Below are 18029 nucleotides of genomic sequence, written 5' to 3'. Positions count from 1 at the left end.
TTCATGTTTTTTAAATACTTTATATGGTAAAAATACAGCAAAAATATTTTTTGTTCAAAGAGGAAAAAATATACTGCTATGGTCATGGTTCTAAGGATGATTTAAGTCGTCTCTGGCTCCTCAACTGTGCACTGTAGTGTGGGCTGACTTCAACTACGGCTTCTCCAGCTTCAGTCATTTATCAAAGCTAAAATCATACTGTGGAGAGAAGAAATTAATGTTACTAATGTTTCCTTAGGAATGTTCCTACAGAGTCTGGTCTGTCCAGACTTGCATCCCTAAGGCTCAGCAAGGAACACTCATTTAAGTAAAAAGCAAAAGCAATCATTTACACCTAAAGGAAAGAATATCTATATTAGGACATCAAAAGGCCCTAACGTTTTCACTAAAAGAAAAAAAAGAAAAGAAAGAAAGAAAGAAAACCGGGGTAGAGGTGGCGGTAGGGAGCATAACCTAAAAGCACTGCTGGGCTCTAGCTTAGAGAAAACAAGCTGTGTCTAGGAAAAAACTTTAATTCTCCATGGAGATCTTTGCACATGTTGTTCCTGCCCCTGGAACCCCTCCTCTCATCCCCCATCAACCCAGTAACTTCCTCTCAGACTTCAGGATCCAGCAGGCTCCATCAGGCTCCGGCACGGCCTCTGGGAAGCCAGCCTCTCGGCCCAGGGCCGTTGCCCTGCCTCTTCCTGCACACCTCAGCTCATACCCACTTTCATTCTCCAGGATGACACCCGCGTGCTGCAATCAGCAGGCTCCCAGCTTTGACACAGGGATTCTGCGCTGCTCCTTTTGTGTCACACGCAGTGCCTTACACAGTGTCTTTGACACATGGCAGTCACTCAGTAAATACTCTGTTAAAACCACCATACTTAACAAGAGTAAGAAGACTATCATTTTTTTACTGAAATCAGCCTTGCTATGCTGAGAGCAAATGACTAAAACACAGAAATACCCTTACACTACTAATGGTATAAGTGATGCGTTGTCCAAATTTAAACAAACTAAGGGTACACAGTGCACAGCACAAATTAATGGTAGTAACCAATATTTTTGAACACTTTGTTAGAGCTTACAAGAGGTCAGCACAAACCAAAGTGCTTTATGTGCATTATCTCATTTAATCCACATCACAAGCCCATAAGGCAGGTACTATTATTATCCCATTTTCAGATGAAGAAATTGAGGCACAGAGAGGATAAGAAACTTGCCCCAGGTCACACAGTGAGGGAGTGGTAGATTACACCAGGCTGGCACCTAACCAAACACCAAAGGCATAGATTCCACCAATCTCCAAAGAAGATGGGAATTTTTTCCTTTAATTCTATTTAACAAACGCTGAATGTCTGCTATGTGCAAGGCACCATACAAGTGGTAGCAGGCGATACAGAAGGAGCAGCATAAATCCCTACATTAGAAATCGGATGATTTAGAATAGTAAACACTTTTTAAAAACAGCAACCAAAGCTAAGAGAAAAGTGTTACAAGAACATCTGCGATTACTCTTCCATCCTGATCCCTTGAGCTACAAGGAACGCCAAGGGGGAAGGAAACAGCAACATGGCTAAAAATGACAAGCTGAGAAGGGAAGGGAAAAGAAAGAAAAAGAAAGGATGCATCCAGTGAGCAATGCAGCTACTCAGGCAAACCAGTTATACTGGTTGCCTATCTTTTATTTCATTGTAAAGAACCATACCTTAAACCTGCCCCAAAATTGCTTCCTGATTCCTCCAATCCCCAGTCTTCAGTCCATCTTCCCACTGCTTTAAATTCAACAACTGAGAGGTAAGAAACACTTGTCCATTTTTAAATCCTAAGACTTTGGGTCTTACTAAGCAAGATACTGCTCCCTAATCCTACATTTACACCCAAAAGTGTGACTACATTAGCTTTGCTCCCAGATGTCTCAAGAAGCTCATGTTATCAAGACCTAGGGGATGTCCACTCTAGTTTATTCTCCAAAGCATAAAACCTGGAGGGGAGAGAAGGATGAAGAAAGGATAACCACCTTGCTTTTTGTCTCCGACAAATAGAAGGGAACATATATGATGGTAAAGATACCTTCATATGGTTTGACTTTAAAAAGTAATAAAAATAAGAATAGGGCTTCCCTGGTGGCGGCAGTGGTTGGGAGTCCGCCTGCCGATGCAGGGGACACGGGTTCGTGCCTCGGTCTGGGAAGATCCCACATGCCACAGAGCAGCTGGGCTCGTGAGCCATGGCCACTGAGCCTGCGCATCCGGAGCCTGTGCTCCACAAAGGGAGAGGCCACAACAGTGAGAGGCCCGCATACCACAAAAAAAAAATAATAAGAATAGGTGTATCATTGTATTCTTCATGTTAAATTTTGCTCTTTATTCTCCATCTTTAATGCTAGGATTAAAAATTAAGCACGTTAGCAATGAGGTATGAGAACCAGAAATGTTATTAGTGTGGTTTTTCTGTCCTATTTTTTAAAATACAGAAAAGCAAATATGATAAATAGTCAAAAGGAAACCACCTAAACTCTAATTTCAATCTAATCTGTGTGTGGAATTAGCATAGCAAAAGGATTTAGGAAGCCTGCTTTTTCAGGCAGAGGCTAAAATGGCTCTGACTTCTAAGCTATTTCAGACAAAATAGCAGGTTTTTAAAACTCTTATCTTTGTACAGTTTCTAATTATTAGGACTTTTTTGAGTGACAGAAGTTTAGTTCAGTACAAGTTTTTTCCTACTTGTCTCATGCCCATGTGAAAATTAAAATTTACCTCAGAAAAAAACAGGAATGATACAATTAAGCTTGGATACAAAAGCTTGACTTTTAGCCTCTTAAAGCCTTACTCAAATCATACACACATGACAATTTTTTTCTCTTCTTTGCTGCACTCTATGGGTCTATAATGGGTAAAGGAAAAGGTGGCATGTTATCTCTAAAACTTAAGGTAATAAATATAAGTTTAAACAGGACTGCATGAGGCTTCCAGTGTCTGATAGCCAATCCTTCATATTAATTCTTACTTCCAATCTAACTGGAAGACTGATGAAATTTTACCCGAACAGACCACTTGCATCCCGGAGAAAAGGCATCACACCTAAATTCCTTAATGCCAAGAAAGATCAGCCCAACGTGGATATAAGTTGTTGAGAGCTGCTGCCAGTGCTCTGGTCCCCCGAAGACCCAGGAGTGGGAAACTCTCTGGGGGTACATATAGTAATGTTTATAACAGGCCGTGAGACCTCACAGCTGGATACCAGGGGAGCGAAAGAACAGCAAAGACAGTTTAAAGCATGCTGATAGCCTCAACAGCTAAGGAGTAACTAATAACACAGAGTAACTCTACTCCAGGTCAGACAGAATGGAATCCTGATTCAATGACATGACATAAAAAATCTACACAGCCACAAGAAATTCACATAATCCCCAAAAGCTCTGCAATGTTAATACAAAATCCTACGGTATAGTAATACCTCACCCGTCAAAAGCATATGGCATCCAGGAAAACGCCAGGACTGTAAACTCACCTATAAAGATACATGAAGAAACAGAGCAGGTGGAAACCAAGCTTGATCATGGCTTCTTTCATGTGTGACTTCAGCTGCCCTCGATTGTGTATTTCTGTTGGATCAAACACTCCCATGTTACCACTTGGCACCATAATGAACCTGGTAAATTAAAGGATGCACACACATTAGAAGGAAAATCAAATCATCAGCATAAATATTCAAAAATAAGTAAACCAGTAATAATCAACCTTCAAAAATGAACCAATCATAGCTGCCTTATATGACCAAATATGGACAAGGTATTATAATGATGTCACAGGCCATGCCTTAGTCTTCCTTTGAAAATACAATACTATTAATTTTAGGTGTAATTTCTGCCCTCTGAAACAAATACATTAACACTCTAGAGAAGGATATTTTATGCACTGAGACCCTTTTACCCATCTTCTGTAGAAAACTACTGAATCGGTAATACCTATAGCTGTCTTCCATGAGACACAAGTGAAGGGGGCCCCAAAACCAAACCAACTTTATCAAGTTCTTAGAAACTTCTTTATCTACAAGGTTCTAACTTAATTAATGCAATTCTCTTCACCTTCACAACATCTCTGCAAGTTGTCTTTATGTTTAACACTTACATCTTTGTGTCATACATAATTATTCCCATTTCACAGATGATACTAAAAAGAGAGATTCTATATCCCAAATAGAATCCTCATGTTTGGTGCTCCTGCTGATCAACAGATATGTCTCAATCTGCATGGTTAATAAACGGTACCTACTTGAAAAGAGCAATTTAAAGAAGGCAGAAATGATTTCGAATAAATGCTACTGTGGTAAAATAAAATTCTTCAGTTAAGACAGTAAATGGAGAGTTCAGATGCAAACGCAGTGCCTAACTTTACATGACACTTAAAAAGTACAGATTACATTTAATTAAAATATAAATTTTATTTTAAATTAATTTTTATGTAAATATTAAGTTAAATAATAATATTTTGACAAATAAGAGATGTACATTTTATAGTGATGGAGGTATGACCACAGTGAGGGAATGAGAACAGGGCTACAAAGACAATACGGAACCTAAAGGGCACAGTAAGCACACACCGAGTTCCATATCCAGACCAATTCAACTCAGTGCTCACACAGACTCAGACTCAAACTTAAAAAAGAATCTTCAAGATACTGTGTTTAACACGCTGTGGAGTCTTTGGGCCTCTTGAGATAACACATAACATTTCATATTTATTAAATACCACTGTGTATATAGTATTACATATGATAATCTTCTCCTTCTTCCCCAAATGATTCCTTTTACAAATAAGAAAATTGGGTTACTTTGAGAGGATCAGTGAGTTTAAGCGTCTAGGCTTCTGCATCCCAACTGTGCCATCTGCACAGCATGCATGTCCTAACCTAGCACTGATCATGACCTCTTCCTTCTCGCACGTCCAAGCTTCTCTAGTCCAACTTTGGGTTCCTCACTCTCGCCACACGTTTGGTTTCTCAATTATGACTTCTTTGAAATGCAAATGGCTCTCTGAGTTTCACAAATCTAAATTCTCCCCCCAATCCTAGTAGCCCATCTATGGCTGAATAAACGGTATACATGGTATTTACAAATGAATATCTGGATAGCATCTCAACTCAATACCTATTTTCCTCGATTTACAATGGTATTATATCATGATAAACCCATCAAAAATTGAAAATGCAATTAACACACCTAACCTACCGAACATCACAGCTTAGCCTAGCCTACCTTAAACATGCTCAGAACACTTACATTAGCCTACAGTTGGGCAAAATCGTCTAATACAAAGCCTATTTTATAACATTACAAGAAAGTTTCGTACCGCATATCGCTAGTCCAGAAACAGATCAAAATTCAAAATTCGAAATACGGTTTATACTGAAATGTGTATCATTTTCACACCATCATGAAGTCGAAAAATCAAAAGTCAAACTATTGTAAATCGAGGACCATCTGTAGTCTCAAAGAGTCTTATCCTTCTCTGACTGCTAGCTTATCTAACAGGAGTGTCACCACTTCCTCAGTAGTCCTTAAACACTTTCTCTTACTCAATTCTGACTTCTCTCTTCATCTTTCATAGGCAATAGGTTAAACTCTTGTCCATTCTTCCTTCCTATCACCACTTATATAGCCCTATCTTGTTGTTTGTTTTTTTTTCGGTACGCAGGCCTCTCACTGTTGTGGCCTCTCACGTTGCGGAGCACAGGCTCCAGACGCGCAGGCTCAGCAGCCATGGCTCGTGGGCCGAGCCGCTCCACGGCATGTGGGATCTTCCTGGACCGGGGCACGAACCCATGTCCCCTGCATCGGCAGGCGGACTCTCAACCACTGCGCCACCAGGGAAGCCCTAGCCCTATCTTTTTCATTCCCACTATCACAACTCTATTCCAGTACTATATTATCTCACCCCCGTCTCTGAACTGGTTTCCCTACCTCCTGCCTCTTTTCCATCCAATCAATACTATATAATCCTTCCAGAAAAATCTTCCCAAAGCATAATTTATATCATGTCAACTTAGCTAATCAAAAACATATGCAGCAAATGTATAAAATAAGCTACAAGGATATACTGTACAACACAGAATATAACCAATATTCTATAATAGCTATAAATGGAGTATAACCTCTAAAAATTGTGAATCACCATACTGTACACCTGTAACATATAATATTGTACATGAACTATAATTCAATAAAAAAGAAATTAATTAAAAACATATAGAGCAAGAAAGATATATGAATGGCTAATAAGCACATTAAAAAGTACTCAACATCATTAGTCACTAGGGAATGTAAATCGAAACCACAATGAGATACCACTTCACATTCAATAAGACAGCTAAAATAAAAAAGACACAACAAAAAGTGTTGGCAGGGATGTGGAGAAACTGTAACCTTCATACACAGTTGGTGGAAACGTAAAATAGTGCAGCTGCTTTTGAACACTCAGGTAGTTCCTCAAAAGGTCAAACCATAGAGTTATACCATATGACCCAGCAATTCCACTCCTAAAAGAAATGAAAATATATGTCCACACAAAAATATGCACATGAACGTGAAAGGATGCTCTACATCACTAATCATTAGAGAAATGCAAAGCAAAACTACAATGAGATATTACCTCACACTGGTCAGAATGGCCTTCATCAAAAAATCTATGAACAATAAATGCTGGAGAGGGTGTGGAGAAAAGGGAACCCTCTTGCACTGTTGATGGGAATGTAAATTGATACAGCCACTATGGAGAACAGTATGGAGGTTCCTTAAAAAACTAAAAATAGAACTACGATATGACCCAGCAATCCCACCACTGGGCATATACCCTGAGAAAACCATAATTCAGAAAGAGTCATGTACCACAATGTTCATTGCAGCTCTATTTACAATAGCCAGGACATGTAAGCAACCTAAGTGTCCATCAACAGATGAATGGATAAAGAAGATGTGGCACATACATACAATGGAATATTACTCAACCATAAAAAGAAACGAAATTGAGTTATTTGTAGTGAGGCGGATGGACCTAGAGTCTGTCATACAGAGTAAAGTAAGTCAGAAAGAGAAAAACAAATACCATATGCTAACACATATATATGGAATCTTAAGAAAGAAAAAAATTCCCTGGGCAGGGACAGGGGCAGGACAGGAATAAAGATGCAGACGTAGAGAATGGACTTGAGGACATGGGGAGGGGGAAGGGTAAGCTGGGATGAAGTGAGAGAGTGGCATTGACGTATATACACTACCAAATGTAAAATAGATAGCTAGTGAGAAGCAGCTGCATAGCACAGGGAGATGAGCTGGGTGCTTTGTGTCCACCTAGAGGGGTGGGATAGGGAGGGTGGGAGGGAGACGCAGGAGGGAGTAGATATGGGGATATATGTATACGCATAGCTGATTCACTTTGTTATAAAGCAGAAACTAACACACCATTGTAGAGCAATTATACTCCAATAAAGATGTTAATAATAAAAAAAAGACACGATCACATTGCATTTTGGTAAATTAAAAGAATAATTTTAATGAAAAAAATATGCACGTGAATGTTCATAGAATTATTTATAATAGGCAAAAAGTGGAAACTCAAATGCCCATTAATTGCAAACGGATAAACAAAATGTAGTATTGCCATACAATGGAATATTATTCCACAATAAAAAGGAATAAAGTACTGATACATGACACGGCATGGATGAACCCTGAAAATATTATGCTAAGTGAAAGAAGCCATAGAAGATCACGTATTGATCTCTTTTAAATGACATGTCTGTCCAGAACAGGTTATTTTACAAAGACAGAAAGGAGACTAGCAGTTGCCTAGAGCTGGGGGAGGGGAGTGACTTCTAAAGGACATAGGGCTTCTTTTGGGGGTGATGAAAATGTTCTTAAATACGTTGTGGTGATGGTTGCTTACATCTATAAATATACCAAAAACATATTGGATAGTATAGTTTAAATGGGTGAACTTTATGCTACCAGTACTCATATGTATAAATAAACAAACTGTACTCACCGATATATATTCCAAGTGGCAACAGGCAAGTTGAGAAGGAAGATGAACCAGTGCAATGAAATGAGCATTAATACAGTGACAGTAGTATGGCCAACCAATTCTGGAATTACCCACTGCAAGGGAAGAACACAGTATTACATCTCACTGCTGTGTCCTTCCGGAATGTACATGTTACTTGAAATTAAATCAAAGAAAGTACAGAGAATTTCGAAGCTAGTGTTTCAAGATTATTTTTAGGCTCGGATATCCCAGATTTGCATACTGCTATCACTGCTTACCCAGTGCAAATAAATCAGGACACAGCTTAAAAATGATGCACTTAGTCTTTAATTACATTTTACCCTAAGCAAAGATTCAGATTCATTCTCTAAGCAGGTACAAATGACAACTAGAGAAAAAATAGAGTATTATTTACTTTCTATTCCAATATCTGTGCTAAAGCCTCTTACTCTAATTTGGGATGGTTTATATCCACATACATGCTGCCTTTCAGGTCAGAATACCGATCCTAAACATTTCCAAGCTCCAGAACCCTGAGGGAAATCATCTCACATCCACCAAAAAAAAAAAGTACTTTAACAGCTTACAATATCAGCTCAAAGTTAAACAAATATGATAATGGACCAGGATAACAGAATCCCAGACTATTGGCTTTATAGCACCCAGTGCCCTTATCTATGTTCTTTGTTTATTGTGCAATATTATAGTTCTCATATATCAACAGCTATTGTGGCAGGTTCTCAATTCACCAATAGTTTTCCTCTCCTATGAGTAGAGATTTTTCTTTTAATGGAAGTTAATAGCTAGTATTTATTGAGCCACAAACTGGCACTCCCAACTTATAGAAATGAGGAAAATAAAATTCAAGAGAGATTAAGTAACTTGCCCAAGGTCACACAGCTACTTAGTGGCAGAGCTATATAACAGAAGCCCAGACACACTGGTCCCAGGTCTCTTGCATTTAGATTTCAGATACATTTTTTTCTTTTTTCCTGGGGGGGGACGGTGTCACTCTGCGACGGCTGCAGGATCTTATTTCCCCAACCAGGGAATGAACCCATGCCCTGGGCAGTGAAAGCACGGAGTCCTAACCACTGGACCACCAGGAAATTCCCTTAGATACGTTTTTTTTTTTTTTTTTTGGCTGCATTGGGTCTTTGTTGCTGCGCGTGGGCTTTCTCTAGTTGCGGCGAGCAGGGGCTACTCTTCGTTGCAGTGCACGGGCTTCTCATTGGGGTGGCTTCTCTTGTTGCAGAGCACAGGCTCTAGGCTTCAGTAGTTGTGGCTCACGGGCTCTAGCGCTCAGACTCAGTAGTTGTGGTGCATGGGCTTAGTTGCTCTGCAGCATGTGGGATCTTCCCAGACAAGGGCTCAAACCCATGTCCCCTGCATTGGCAGATGGATTCTCTGCACCACCAGGGATATCCCACTTTTTCTTAATAAACAAAGAAGAAGGGCCTTAAACCTAATTTGCAATCAACCAAAATATTTTTAAGTATGTAAATGCATTTTTAAAGTGTAACCAATTTAACATAATGCTAATATGTGTAAGCTGCAAAATCAGATAAACCTGGAGTAAAACTCATGCTCTATCCTATTTATTAGCTGTGCAATTTTAGGAAGTTATCTACCCTCTCTAAATCATGACTTTCTCATCTGTAAAATGGAGATAATACTTACACCTCATGAGGTTGTTTCAGAGAATTAGACAAAATAATGTATGTAAGCCACACACAAAGTAAGCACTCAATTCACATTCCCACCAGCAGTGCAAGAGTGTTCCCTTTTCTCCACACCCTCTCCAGCATTTATTGTTTCTAGATTTTTTAATGATGGCCATTCTGATACTTATCTTCTGAAAGATAGACCAGTGGAACAGGATAGAAAGCCCAGAGACAAACCCACGCACATATGGTCACCTTATCTTTGGTAAACGAGGCAGGAATGTACAGTGGAGAAAGGACAGCCTCTTCAATAAGTGGTGCTGGGAAAACTGGACAGGTACATGTAAAAGTATGAGATTAGATCACTCCCTAACACCATACACAAAAATAAGCTCAAAATGGATTAAAGACCTAAATGTAAGGCCAGAAACTATCAAACTCTTAGAGGAAAACATAGGCAGAACACTCTATGACATAAATCACAGCAAGATCCTTTTTGACCCACCTCCTAGAGAAATGGAAAGAAAAACAAAAATAAACAAATGGGACCTAATGAAACTTCAAAGCTTTTGCACAGCAGAGGAAACCATAAACAAGACGAAAAGACAACCCTCAGAATGGGAACAAGTATTTGCAAATGAAGCAACTGACAAAGGATTAATCTCTAAAATTTATAAGCAGCTCATGCAGCTCAATATCAAAAAAACAAACAACCCAATCCAAATATGGGCAGAAGACCTAAATAGACATTTCTCCAAAGAAGATATACAGACTGCCAACAAACACATGAAAGAATGCTCAACATCATTAATCATTAGAGAAATGCAAATCAAAACTACAATGAGATATCATCAGAAGTGAGAGAGTGGCATGGACATATATATACTACCAAACGTAAAATAGATAGCTAGTGGGGGACAGCCGCATAGCACAGGGAGATCAGCTCGGTGCTTTGTGACCACCTAGAGGGGTGGGATAGGGAGGGTGGGAGGGAGGGAGACGCAAGAGGGAAGAGATATGGGAGCATATGTATATGTATAACTGATTCACTTTGTTATAAAGCAGAAACTAACACACCATTGTAAAGCAATTATACTCCAATAAAGATGTAAAAAAAAAAAAAGCCCTCAATAAATGTTAGCTGATGTTACTACTACTCCCCTCCATGCTATCAGACCCACATAGAAGTAGCTTTCAAACTTTGGATTTCTTACTGTGGGCTGCATTTTGGTTTACATAAACAAAAACCTAAAACAAACGTTTCAGGAAGCGGTACTTGACCTTATTATACTTGGATACTAACTTTCTACCAAGCCCTCTGTTCTCTTTCTCTTCCCTCCTTAATAATGTGTTCTTCCCCTAACTTAGGGGTAAGAAGCTCTAGGCTTATTTCACCCAGGCAGGAGTTTGAAAGATTCTTCTCTGGAGTAACTTAATGGCACAAGAGAAAACACCTACAAAAAAACTGCTATTTCAGGTACCCCCAAAAAAGGTAGACACCAACTACCCTCAGTGAAGTCTTACCTACCAGTCAGTCAACAGCCTGGACCACCCAATGAGCTTCCAATGAGTATTTTCCTGCCTTACCCTAAAGTATGACTAGATAGCCATGTATCAGAAATTGAGGAAAGCCCTCAATATGAAAGAAGGGGGAAAAACAAAGAGAAAGGAACTTGGAAAAAAACAGATATAATGTAGGAAGCAGAAGGAAATTTCAAAACTACTATAATCAATATCCTTGAGAACAAAAAGCTCTTAGAAATTAAAAATTTGACATAAATGATATACATACAAGAAAATTCAGAAGATAAAACAGAGGAAATCTTAAAACAAGAAGGTAGAAAAAAGACAAAGGGACAAAAATAAGAAAAAGAAGAACTGGGAGATCAATCCAGCAGATAAATTATCCAGCAAATCCAAGTTACTGAAAGAGAAGAGAGAAAATAGAAGGGGAAGACATTATCAAAGAAAGAAGTAGAAGAAAATTTCCCAGATTCAAAGAACCTCTCAGATGCCCAAAACAATGAGTGAAAAAGGCCTAAACAAAGGTATACCACTGCAAAATTCCCAAACACCAAGGATTACCATAAATAAACCCAACCAAGGATAAAGGTTAAGATTCTAAAACTTCTGGAGAGGATGGAGGTAGGGGTGGGAGGAGAGGGAAGAGAGAGATCCCATCAAGACGATAAGAAATAAAAATGGCACCAGACTTCCCAACTTGAACAACACTAGAAGTTAAAAGACCTTGACCAAGCAAACTCTGAAAAAAAAATCTTTTCTAACCTAGAATTCTACACTCAGAGAACCTATCAATCAAGGGAAAGGATAAGACATTTTCAAACATGCAAGTTCTCAAAATTTAATTCCCATGTACCAAATCTCAAGAAGCTACTCCAGCAAAACGAGGTAGTAAGCCAAGAGAAAGGAAGACATGATTTCCAAGAATCAGGGGATCCAACCAGGAGTCCCAGGATGCAGGCTGTGAAACAGGCCTAAAGAGCAACCAGTCCAGACTATAGCAAGAGGATGTAGGTCTTGAGGGGAAATGTCACCTAGAAAAAAACAACTGACAGATTATTTTAGCATGTTTGAAACATGCAGAAAATAGTACTGAATGGCTTTAAAAGATGTTATCTGAAAAGACAAAGCTATGCAGAAAAAAAAATTGGAAAGAAAAATATGATCACTGTCTACCATAAGGCTCGGCAATAAAAAATGTTTATATAATATAATAGTATATCATAATGATATAAACATTGAATATAAACTTAAAAAGAAAATGGAAAAATAGGAGAGATGTTTAGAAGGGGGTACCTAAGAACTAAATCTGTCATATTGACTCAGAAGTCAATAGGTAATATGTAAAACTGATAAATCAAGAAATAGTGGGAGGGACTTCCCTGCTGGCGCAGTGGTTAAGAATCTGCTTGCCAATGCAGGGGACATGGGTTCAAGTTCTGGTCCAGGAAGATCCCACATGCCGCGGAGCAACTAAGCCCATGTGCCACAACTACTGAGTCTGCACTTTAGAGCCTGTGAGCCACAACTACTGAGCCCACGTGCCACAACTACTGAAGCCCGCACGCCTAGAGCCCGTGCTCCGCAACGAGAAGCCACCGCAATGACAAGCCCGTGCACCGCAACGAAGAGTAGCCCCCACTTGCCACAACTAGAGAAAGCCCACACACAGCAACGAAGACCCAACACAGCCATAAATAAATAAATAAATAAAAAGAAATTTATAAAAAAGAAATAGTGGGAGTTCTCTGGTGGCCTACTGGTTACGATTCTGGGCATTCACTGCCGTGGTCTGGGTTCAATCCCTGGTTGGGGAACTTAGATCCTGCAAGCCACGCACCACGGCCAAAAAAAATGAAAAAGAAATAGTAGTGCAAGCACATAGAGAAATATGAATATAAGTATCAGAAAAAAATTAACAGCTCAAGTGTTGAAATCAGTTGCCCCTAAGAAGCAAGACAGATAGGATTTAAAAGGGTCAGGAAGGAACTGCTGTTTTTCACTACAAACTTTGTAGTACCTCTGACTTTAGTTGTATGCAAGTATAACTTTCACAAAAACAAAAATAAACGTTAAAAAAACTACTTAACTTCAAACTGAAGGAGTAACTTTCTCAATAGAAGAATCCAGGTAACCTTTTTTTGTGTGTTTATTTGTATTTTTGTAAAAGAAAACCCACAAAATACCCACCTAAAATAGTGAGTAAGCAAGAAATATAAAAAGAAATACAATCCATCTGAAAAAATATATATATTATTAGATGGATCTATCTATCAGTATAAAATCATCCTTCTAAAGATGAGGAGGCCTAATCAACCATACTTCAATTTTTTAAAAAAGCAGAGGGCCCTGCCTGGCACACAGCAGGAACTTAATTTGTTTAAAATTAATTAAATTTCAATTTTTAAAAAATTAAAAATAAAGATGAGGAGGCCTGAAACTAATGCAATGTTACATGTCAATTATATCTCAAGAAAAAGAAAGAACTCTGAAAGCATAGCAGATAAACAAAATCTTTTATTTAAATCTATCACTGTATTAAACCATGTTCTGGACAATTGCGAAGGAAGGGAGGGAGGGAGAGAAGGAGGGAGGGAGAGAAGGAGGAAGGAAGGGAGGAGAGGAGGAATATAATTTACTAGAAATTTAATTTAAATTTAATGGCCTTAAAACAAATCAACTAATTCCATTTCTCAAGGAGCCACAAAAAGGTCCTCTTTCCAGAGTAAAGAAACAAAATTTCAAGTTAGGTCTTCTGGTATAGTTTCATGATCTAAAAATATTGCAAAGCACAGTAGTTCCACAAACATTCCAATGAATATCAAATACACATATGCTGACTATCTGTAATTATCTTTAACACAGAAAATGGAGAACTGCCTTCAATGCCAGAAAATGAGGAAAGAAATGTCTTACCTTGTTTAATTTTGAGCAACATGATCTAGCATTAATGTAATCACATTCTAAATCAGACAATGTAATTATCTGACAATCAAGATAAGGAATTATTAGACTTCTTTTATAACAACTATTTAAGTTTCAGAAAGCAATCACAGTTGCAAAGCAGAATTAGATTTTTGACTTGAAAAGATTAAGTTATTTCCTTAAAGTTCATTTATTAGACAACTAAATTTTCTCATTTATGTTCCTTCAGCAAGTGATTTTCACAAAATAATCCTCTTATTATGCACAATTCTAATGTGACCCATACCAGAACATTCAAGCTGGATTCCTCAAATGTCAAACAGTGGCCAAAAGAAATGGAAAATATGACCTATATAAACAGTTTAAATGTTATAAACCTGAATTCCCAATAGTAGAAAAAGTGTTTATTTATGATATATCCATAAAATGTCTTTGAAGACTTAAGATATGAAAAAAAAAGGATACAAAACTATAAACTCAGCTTGGTCATATGTTAGCAGTGGTTATGTCTTGAAAGTTGGATTACAGATGGTTTGTTTTCCCAATAGTTTTCTCTATAATCAAACTTTCCACTTACATATATTATACTGGACTTAAACAAAAAGTGGGTTTTAGTACAAAGTATAAACTTACAAATAAAAATGTGAGGGACAGATAGACATAAAAAGTCTTCAATTGAATGTGTGGTATTTACTTTAAAATGCACCCCCAGCCTCCCCACAATAGTTGGGAAAAAAATGAAAAAGAACGGCAAAATGTTGAAAATCACTGAAGGTGAGCAATAGAAACATGGGGTTTATTACACTACTCTCTCTACCTTTATGTTCGAAAATGTCCAATAAAATAGGTAAAAAGAAATGTTCTCAACTAAATTCTATACTTTTCCATATGGATAGTCCCCCTATCACCTCAACCCAGTCAAAGCCAAAAGCATCACTTTCTCCACAAATAGTTCCACCTCCAGTTTATTTCTGTCAATGACACAAGCATCATTTGCCCAGGCTCAAAATATGGAAAGTTATTTCTACCTTCTGTTTCATATCTCAGAATCAATCATTACCAGGTCCTATCAATCATTTCTTTTTAACACCACTCACGTTAATTCCTCACCTGTCCACAATTAGTATCCCATTCCAGATCCAAATGAACCCATTCCCTAATGGTTTCTTACCTTGCAATCTTTCCTGTTTCCAACCCACTCTACAGACTTATCTTCATAATACACCACTTTGTTTATGTCAAAAATTTTCAATGGCTCCCTATCGCCTAGAGGCTAAAAATGAAAGCCCTCCTCTCCTTAACATTCAAACCCTCCAAAATCTAATCTAATCTGGCCTTTCCAAACCTGACCTGCTGCCGCCAAAATCAACCTTGTGCTCCAGATGGCCTATTCCTCCATTACCCAGAAATGCCATGAACACACCTTTCTCTTCACCTTTGCTCTTGCCTGTATCTGATTTTAAATATCCACCCCTTTCCTTCTCTGCAGGTTTCTTTATTGGTTCAAAGTCCAGAAAAACTCTTATCCCTACAGAATGTATACCCGATGATTTTCCACCTCTTGGCTCTAATATTAAGCTAGTACAACTATCCCAAAATACAATAATACAATATGCTGAATTTCATCAAAACACATCCTGAATGTACCTTAATATCTAAGTCCAACACTCCACCTAACATGTTTCTATGTACATAAACTGGTATAAGCCAAGGCTTTTTTTATTTTTTGGCTGTGCCGCCCGGCTTGCAGAATCTTAGTTCCCTGACCGGGGATGGAACCCGGGGCCCCGCTGCAGTGAGCGCACCAAGTCCTAACCACCGGACCGTCAGGAAATCCCCTAGCCAACGCTATTTTAAATTATCAAGACTAGTTTTCCAAACTGCAGTAAGATAAATCCAAGTCTCATTTCTCTGAACTTAAGCTCCTGTTCCTTATGCCACAAGAGAGATGTAGGTCATCAAAACTTCCTAAGTGATGCTGCCCTTTCAGTCAGCTCGCCAAGCCTAATAAAATTCAGGGTTCTCCTCGTCAGAAATCATCAGTTAAAGTAAAAACTGCTGTTCAATGCGTGGTAGGGAGGGAAGGCAGAGCAATATTTACTAAACATTGGCCATGGGGTAGGCATTGTGCTGCTAGGTGCTTAACACGCCCTCATTGTGCACATACCTATCTGGGAAGTAAACATTTTCCCCCATTTTAAAGATAAGAAAACTGAGGCTTAGAGAGGTGAAATAATGTGCATAGCAAATAACTAGCTGAGCAAGGAGTCCTGATTCCAAGTTTTGTCCCTTCCCACTTCAACAAGTTGCCAGGCCACAACAAAGTATGAAGCCACACTGAAAACATACTCTGTACAACCATCCTAAAGCCAGAATGCTCTGGCAAACAAACAGTTTAATTCTGTCAGAAAGGGACACATGTAATTTCCAAGGGAAAAAAATACAATGCAGAGCTTCTCATGTTTTTCTTCGCTTACATTTAATTACTTAAAATTGGATTGTGCGTTGCATCGTTGGGTGACAACTAAGACTAGAAGCTCCCTCGAGAGTAGAGTTGTAGCCCACACGCCTTCTAGAGTGCTAGGTTCAACGACCATTTATTGGCCTGGAAAATACAGTATGAATACTGTAGCAGGAACAGCGATACAAAATACGGAAGTTTTAAACATGGGTCGACCGAAATAATCAGCTGCAGCTGGTTTCTAAAACAAACCCTTCCCAACACTCCCTACAAAAAGGCATCGCGAAGGAAACACTTCACCCGTTTTTGAAATGAATCAACTCCTGGATGTGAAAGGTCGCTACAAGTTCCAACACCCGCGAGAACAAAGGGGAGGGCAGCGGGGGTGTTGCCCAGAGAATGACAAGAGGCGCCAAATCGCCTCCGCCGAGCTCAGCGCGGGACAGTCCACTAGCGACCACCCCTGGGACGTGAGCCGTCGTTCTCGGGACCCCCAGCATCCGGCGAAGGGCCCGGCCTAAGGGAGCTGCAAGAAAAACCACAACCCTGATCTCTCCAGGACCCAAAAGGAGGAAAACCGCGACCCCTCTCTCCTGAGGACCACAAGGGGAGGCCAAGTGCCAGCCCCCGCGCAGGGCAGAGCGGGTCCGGGCGTCACAGGGGCGAGCTGTGGCAGGCAGGCCGGGCCGGGGCGCTTCAAGAGAAAGGCCCGCTCGGACCCCCGGGTGAGGGGCGAAGTTGGGCAGCCGGGGTCCTCCTCCCGCCCGGGCTCGCCATATCGGTCTGGCGGGCCGGGCCAGCGCCCAGGGTACCCGCGCCGGCCGCCGGCCGCCTGCCTTGCTCCCTCGCACCTGCCCTGGCCCCCACCCAGGCCCACCCCCAGCCTACTCCCTCGGGTGGAGGGCCCCAGGTCGGCCTCCGCCCGCCTCAGGCAAGGATACGAAGTACACTGAGAGGAAGATAAGCGCGCAACAGTCAAGGAGAGAGAAGACGAACACCGCCGCCTCCATTCTACTCCGCCACCGCCGCGCCGCTCCTTCCGTCAAACTGGCTGTGGTGCCCGGACCAGCCCCGTCCCGCCCCCTGATAGGCCCTTACCCCTGCTTGTTGGAGCAACACAGTCCACTCCGCCGGGACGCGGCATGCCGGGAGTTGTAGTCTTTTCTTTTTCCAAAAAACTCTACCGCCGTGAGTCTGATGCATGCTGGGAAATGTAGTTCAGTAGTACGAATACCTATCAAAGCGGTGGGCCGGGTCTCTATCCTAAATCTGATTGATTATTTCCAAAAATGTGACAAGCAATTAGTCAACGAGTATTTACTGATCGCTTGTAATCTTCTGGATACGCAGTAGAACTTCTTTGCCATGTGCTAAATTTTCTTTCGATTCCGCACTGGACCCACTGGATCCCTGACTTGGGAATGGTAA

At 40.0% G+C, this 18029-nt stretch overlaps 1 protein-coding gene across 3 annotated transcripts; it reads right to left on the bottom strand.

Annotated features, from left to right (window-relative positions):
* CNIH4 (cornichon family member 4) lies at positions 1-17671 on the bottom strand. 3 transcript variants are annotated; one of them, XM_019920390.3, is made up of 6 exons: positions 17543-17671; positions 14132-14200; positions 8031-8143; positions 3499-3639; positions 1694-1760; positions 1-198 (listed from the first exon to the last, which is right to left on the bottom strand). In XM_019920390.3, the coding sequence occupies exons 1-5, from the start codon at positions 17609-17611 to the stop codon at positions 1742-1744; spliced, it is 411 nt and encodes a 136-aa protein (XP_019775949.1). In that variant the 5' UTR covers positions 17612-17671; the 3' UTR covers positions 1-198; positions 1694-1741. The 3 variants fall into 3 exon arrangements, with proteins under 3 accessions (XP_019775949.1, XP_004329850.1, XP_019775951.1); XM_004329802.4 differs by lacking the exon at positions 1694-1760; XM_019920392.2 differs by lacking the exons at positions 1694-1760; positions 14132-14200; positions 17543-17671 and adding an exon at positions 16618-16849.
* Between the last annotated feature and the right edge of the window lie 358 nt (positions 17672-18029).

This window comes from Tursiops truncatus, chromosome 1 (assembly GCF_011762595.2).
Source record: "Tursiops truncatus isolate mTurTru1 chromosome 1, mTurTru1.mat.Y, whole genome shotgun sequence".
Lineage (NCBI taxonomy): Eukaryota > Metazoa > Chordata > Mammalia > Artiodactyla > Delphinidae > Tursiops > Tursiops truncatus.
This window is presented reverse-complemented; position numbering and strand designations above follow the sequence as displayed.

Bases quoted from the DNA above. Each gene is read 5' to 3' on its own strand.
- CNIH4 (XM_004329802.4), bottom strand. From the start codon at position 17,611: ATGGAGGCGGCGGTGTTCGTCTTCTCTCTCCTTGACTGTTGCGCGCTT. The intron at 3,640-8,030 runs GTGAGTACAGTT...TTAATTTACCAG, and splicing joins GCCACTTGGAATATATATCG to GTTCATTATGGTGCCAAGTG. The intron at 199-3,498 runs GTGAGTTTACAG...TTCTCTCCACAG, and splicing joins TTCTTCATGTATCTTTATAG to TATGATTTTAGCTTTGATAA.